Source organism: Tupaia chinensis, unplaced genomic scaffold, assembly GCF_000334495.1.
Source record: "Tupaia chinensis unplaced genomic scaffold, TupChi_1.0 Scaffold143622_1, whole genome shotgun sequence".
NCBI classification, from domain to species: domain Eukaryota; kingdom Metazoa; phylum Chordata; class Mammalia; order Scandentia; family Tupaiidae; genus Tupaia; species Tupaia belangeri.
The window spans coordinates 379,261-385,772 of NW_006203470.1; the positions used below are offsets into that span (position 1 = coordinate 379,261).

The following is a 6,512-nucleotide window of genomic DNA, read 5'->3' on the forward strand; positions in this document are numbered from 1 at the left end:
GCCACTAGACCCATCTGTGCCTTTAAGGGCTCTTTTTTTTTTTTTTTTTTTTTTTCATTTTCAGCTCCTTTTAACCACTATACTGTATTGTCTCTCCTGTATGAAGGGAGCCAATATTTGAAAAATAGCGAAACGTTATTTTGATTAGCATTACGAGGAGAATACATGCCACCTGATTTGTGTGGTTTTGGGGAAACAATTTAGGGGAAGCTCTCATGAAGAGGTTCTATTTGCACACTCTGAGTTACCAGGATTAGACAGGCTAGCAGGTCAGTGCTCCTAATTGTACAAAAGTTCGGAACTTGTGAAGGACCAGCGGGAGTGTGAAAGAGAGAGAGGGAAGCTTCCAGGCCTGATCCAAGTTCTTCCATGGCCACAAAGTGATCTGTTGACACTTTTGTGCCCACTCAAGAGAATAAGGACTTGGCAATGCCATCGCCTTTAGAGTAACATTCTCATTAATACTTCCCATTCTACCAGCGCTAAATTGAGATTCGCAAAGGCAGTGACTTTTCCAAGATGACATACCAAAGACCTGCTGCCTCCAGCATTTGAACTGCTTTGCTTGCCTTTAAGTGCTGCCCACTCTACCTTCCAGCCATGCTGTGTAGACGCCGGGTGACTCCCTGCCCATCAGTGCCGCTGGTGACTCCGACTCAGCAAACACTGCCTGCAGTCGCTGACCCTACGTTTTCTTTCACACAGAACTGTAGTGTTGACCTTGGCTCACAGGAACCCAGTGGGACTGGGTATGTGTGGAGAAATAGCTTAAGAGTATAGGGCTGTAGGTTCTTATGGCAATTTACTGGAGTCTATTTTACACAGAGTAAAACGCACAATTCTTTAATTAATTAATTAAGGTTTTTGCCATAGGGCATGTGTGCTTGCTGGAGAGACAGAGAGAGAAAGTGAGAAATTATCCGCTAGGAGGGATGGCCGCACAGTCCCTTCTCCGTTTTCTTCTTGGGAGTTTGGGCACACAGACGTGCCCAGAGTAATTTTAAGGAGCTGGACTCGGCCATGTGGGAATCTAGCTCCTTAAGCACCATACCACCTGCTGGCCCAAAATGTGCAATTCTTAAGTACGTAGCTAGATGACTTTTTCCATATCTGCACACATGGGCCCACCATCTAGATAGAAATACAGAGCATTTCCTGTTCCTCCCCAAAGAGAACCACTGTGTGGCCAACTCCAGCTCCCATCAGCGTATATGAAACTTGCCTGCTCATGTGGTGGAATTGTGGGCCAAATCATTTTGGGTCAGGCTTCTTTCACTTAGCGTGCTTTCATGATCCATCCATATTGCATATCAGTAGTTTGGTTTTTTTATTAAATTATGTATTTTTAAAACATTTTAAAAATTTGCAATCACTGTGTATCTTTACAATGTACAATATAGTTTTGCATGTGTGCTTGCTGGAGAGACAGAGAGAGAAAGTGAGAAATTATCCGCTAGGAGGGATGGCCGCACAGTCCCTTCTCCGTTTTCTTCTTGGGAGTTTGGGCACACAGACGTGCCCAGAGTAATTTTAAGGAGCTGGACTCGGCCATGTGGGAATCTAGCTCCTTAAGCACCATACCACCTGCTGGCCCAAAATGTGCAATTCTTAAGTACGTAGCTAGATGACTTTTTCCATATCTGCACACATGGGCCCACCATCTAGATAGAAATACAGAGCATTTCCTGTTCCTCCCCAAAGAGAACCACTGTGTGGCCAACTCCAGCTCCCATCAGCGTATATGAAACTTGCCTGCTCATGTGGTGGAATTGTGGGCCAAATCATTTTGGGTCAGGCTTCTTTCACTTAGCGTGCTTTCATGATCCATCCATATTGCATATCAGTAGTTTGGTTTTTTTATTAAATTATGTATTTTTAAAACATTTTAAAAATTTGCAATCACTGTGTATCTTTACAATGTACAATATAGTTTTTCTCAGCATGATTGCAGTGCATATCAATCAAGTTAAAGATATTCCCACACACATTATCATCTACAGATACAAAGCATTGCTGAGTAGTGTTCTAGTTTATGAAGATACCACTAGGGGGTATTTAAAACTGGATTCTCTGCACTCCTGCCTTAACCCACGGATGTTATGCCCAGGACAGCTTTGGCAACAAAATGACAAGAACCTGAAGTCTGAGACCAATGAAAGCGACATTTAGCCTGTTTGTGTGCACAGGACATTGCAAGCTCCTTGCCTTCTCTTAGTTCACTCAGCCCCTTAGTATGTTGGAACGTGGGTGGCTTCTCATGATCCAGAGCACTGTTGCTGTTTTCAATAAACCCTGAAAGGAAAAGAAATAATGAAACCTGTCCTTTTAACTGCAGGAAGAGACTCTGAATCTGTTCTACTGTTGCTGTTTTCAATAAACCCTGAAAGGAAAAGAAATAATGAACCCTGTCCACATCCGTATTTAACTGCAGGAAGAGACTCTGAATCTGTTCTTTTGTCCCACAGGCCCAAGGGAGGGGCAGCTGGAGGATACAGGAGCTGAGAAGAACCTGGGGACATCAGAACTGAAGGTCCTGCTTGTGGGGAAGCGGGGTGTAGGGAAAAGTGCTGCAGGAAACAGCATCCTGGGGAAAAGGGCCTTTGAGACCCGATTCAGTGAGCAGGCGGTCACTCAGAGCTTCAGTTCTGGGAGCACAATCTGGAGAGAGAGGAAAATTTTGATCATTGATACTCCACCCTCTTTGAAGGGTGTTGAAGCGGAGCTTAAGAAACACACCTCTCCAGGCCCCCACGCCTTCTTGCTTGTGACACCGCTGGGGTCTTACTCTAAGGAAGATGAGGCATTGCTAGACATCATCCAAAACACTTTTGGAAGGAAAGTATTTGGATACATGATCATTCTCCTTACCAGAATAGAAGATATAGGGGATCAGGATCTGCATTCATTCTTAAGCAGAAACAAAAATCTCCACGAGCTCATCCAGAAATGTGAATACAGCTACACCGTCTTTAACTACCGGGCAACAGGCGAGGAGGAGCGAACCCAGGTCAATGAACTCCTGCAAAAGATCGACAGCCTGGTGCAGAAGAACAGGAACAAGCCTTGCATCTTCCGAGAGAAAGGTAACGCTGGGAGAAGACATCTTACATATTCTGTCTAACAATAGAGAAAAACGCTGGAACTTTAAACGTTCTGGAGGGCATAGAGAAGCCTGAAAGGGCAGGCCCATTCTAGTGACTAACTCTTCTATTGCCTTTCTTTCTCAAAGTGTATTAAAGGTTCGACCTTCCCATGTGCACTATCCTGAGTTGCTCTTTAACTCTTTTATGATCCTAACCCATTTTTTCCAACTGGATGCTGAGGTTCTGGAGGGATGGTGTTGGCCTTTCCCATCTGTTTCCCTGCAGCCTACCGTCCCAGGGCTTGAATGTGCTCTGTGGATAAGATAGCTCTGGTTCATCAGTTTATTCCTGTGTTTCTCTCTCTCCTCTCTCTCTCTCTCTCTTTTCAGTTTTGCTATAGGGTGCATGCACTTACTGGAGAGTAACAGAGAGAGGAAGAGAGAAGAAGAAAGTGAGAAATCACACACCACAATCCCTTCTCCTTTATTCCCATCTCAGGATTTGGGTATGCACACACATGTACCTGGTATGCCAAGCTGCCAGGTCAGATCTTGAACTGTGCAGTTGGCCATGTGGGATTTCATCACCTTTATATTAATATTCTCATTAATACTTCCCATTCTACCAGTGTTAAATGAGATTAACAAAGGTAGTGACTTTTCCAAGAAGCCTCCTTAACCGCCATATTGCCAGGGGGCCCAGAGACCACTGCTTTTTTTTTTTTTGAGAGGTTTTTGCTATAGGGCGCGTGCGCTTGCCAGAAAGACAGAGAGAGACAGAGAGATAGAAAGCGAGAAATCATCCCCCAGGGGGGATGGCCACGCCACAATCCCTTCTCCTCCATTCTCCTCTCGGGATCTTGGGCACGCACGCACACGCGCCCGGCGTGAGTTTTAAGCCACCGGGTCCGGGACGCGAACCACGGTCGACTACGTGGGAGTCCAGCGACATAGCCATTATGCTAACTGCTGGTCTCAGAGACCATTGTTCTTAAGCCTCAAAATTTTCTTGGATCTTTTCTTGCTCTTGGAGATGAGAGTCTATTTTAAGGAAAGTTTAGAAGCAGTGTCTCTTAATATACTATGATCCTAGGACAGTCAGGAGCCAAGGTCTGGACAAGGACAGGAAGCCCAAATGCTCATGATGGTGAGGGCTGATGTGACATAAGACAGGTTTCAGAAGCCCAGACGTTTGGTCTACTACTTCAGATGCGCTCCTCGTCCACTCAGTGCTCCACGTTCTTTGGCCTGAGCTGAGATCCTTCCCATTTTTATTCACCCCATCCTCTTTGCTTCAAATGTTCTCATCCAGAAATACCATCTGACCCACAGAAGTGTGTCTGTTTATTGAGTCCTTTCATAGTCCTCATGGAGCACACAGTACTGGGGGGACATACAGACATGTGGGAAGGTCAGGAGAGGATGTGTGGAGAAGCCTATTTGGGAAAGGTTTTGGAGAATGGCTTGGGTTTAGATGTCTGCACACAAAGTTGGAAGATGTTCCATTCCAGAGTACGCTAGCAATTCGAAGCAAAGGCTTGGGACTAGCTGAGCATGCTACTGGTAAGGGGACAAAGGAGAATGGTCTTGATGGAGATGGAGGTTCACAGCTCTAGGTAATGCGGGATGGGGGGGTGTGAGCTGATTTCTGTAATCAGAACCAGGACCTCCATAGGAATGGAAACAAGACTGCAATATGTGACAAATATGAGGGTGCTAGAAAGATTTGTTTCTTATCCTGTAAGTATAACCATGAGGTTGTGGGTTCAGGATATAATTTAATATTTCCTGAAAGGAAGACCCTGGGTGGGCTTTCCTCCCTCTTAGCTTTTGAGTGGGGGGGATTAGTAACTTGATACAGGATTATAATGGGAGAGAACTGGGACAAGACCTGAGCGAGCTTCCAACCACTGCAGTGCAAGGGCAAAGGTGTGAGGAGAACCCCAGAGATAGCATGTTTGAGATCTCTGTGTGTCTGGAAATTCCACTTAATGGATAATTTGTCCTCCATCACTGATATCATAGGCAGGAGTGTTGGTGACGGTTCATTATTATACCCACAGAGCGCCTTTTGACTCATCAGTCCAAGGCCAATTAGTTCACTGTGTTTGTTTCTTCTATGAACAAGAGAGACAGAGAGAGTGCCCAGACAGGGTCCTGATGCCAGTTACCCCTGTTCTTTAGCCAGTCTGGATCATAGGCAAGCATGTCCCGGTGTACTGGGGAGGTCTCTAAGCCAGGGACCTTCCCACATGTGAGCGCCTCAGAGGGGGCTCTGCTGCACCACCTCCTGACCCCATCGATGTGTTTCTTTTAAAATTATTTTAAATTAAAATGATTTTATGTAGCTTAATTTATTTAATTTGACCAGAGAGTGAGCGAGAGAGAGCGAGAGAGAAAAGTAAGAAAGCAGGCCACCAGGTCCAGGACTCTAACAGTGTCAGCCAGTCAGCCATGTGGAGTCCAGCGCCCCTAACCAGCACATCACCTGCGGGCCCCATCGATGTGGTTTTAATGAGAAATGATCTTTAGCATGATCCAACCACGGGAACTGGTGGTCCATCGATGGTATATGTAACTACTTTTCATGTAAAGTCAGGTCTGTGGAACTGACTGAATTTTTCAAGTACTGTGAGGGGATTGTGCTATACTTAGCACTGGCTGGGAATGGGAAGCCAGAGATGAGATGTGTAGACAGGACCCAGCCGAGGGGGGTGAAGAGTAAGAAGGCCAGTGGTACTCACAGGTACCAGAGAGTCAAAGAAGGTGCCAGAAGGGAGCAGAGCAGATTCAGAGACAGGAACGGCATGTTAGAAGGTGAGCACTGGTTGGAGGCTGTGCTCCGTGTCCTGCCCTGCATTGTGGACTGCACTAGCATAAGCCGTCAGCGTATGGGGGATTGAGCCACCAGGTGAGAGGGAAGCCTGAGGCTGTCTGCTTTAATGACGTAACCCTGCTTCATGGCATGACTCTAAAGTCCAATTCCAGATGAGCCCATGGTCATAAATCTTTCCTGCTTTCCTTTCCACAGAAACCTTGAGCCTTGTTCTCGTGGGGAGGAGTGGGACTGGGAAGAGTGCTACCGGGAACACTATCCTGGGGAGGACTGTCTTCCTCTCTCAACTCCGAGCCCAGCCAGTCACCACGACTTGCCAGAGTGGCAGGAAGACATGGGAAGGGCAGGATGTCGTGGTTGTGGACACTCCTTCATTCAACCAGAAGCTCGGTGACGCCCACCTGTTAGAGAAGGAGGTTGAACGCTGTATGTCCTGCTGTGAAGGGACCAAGATTTTTGTCCTGGTGTTCCAGCTGGGGCGGTTCACTAAAGAGGACGAGACCGTGGTGGCGGAACTAGAGGACGTCTTCGGAAAGGAAGTTCTGAGCTACACGATCGTGCTGTTTACCCGGAAGGAAGACCTAGGGGAAGAGC

At 46.5% G+C, this 6,512-nt stretch overlaps 1 protein-coding gene across 1 annotated transcript in view; it reads left to right on the forward strand.

Annotated features, from left to right (window-relative positions):
* Window positions 1-6,512, forward strand: part of GIMAP8 (GTPase, IMAP family member 8) — a 29,950-nt gene that overhangs the window by 21,783 nt on the left and 1,655 nt on the right. The window contains exons 4-5 of the mRNA XM_006164400.3: window positions 2,466-3,083; window positions 6,114-6,504. Of these exons, the coding sequence (XP_006164462.3) occupies window positions 2,466-3,083; window positions 6,114-6,504 (1,009 nt within the window). The remainder of the gene's footprint in view (window positions 1-2,465; window positions 3,084-6,113; window positions 6,505-6,512) is intronic.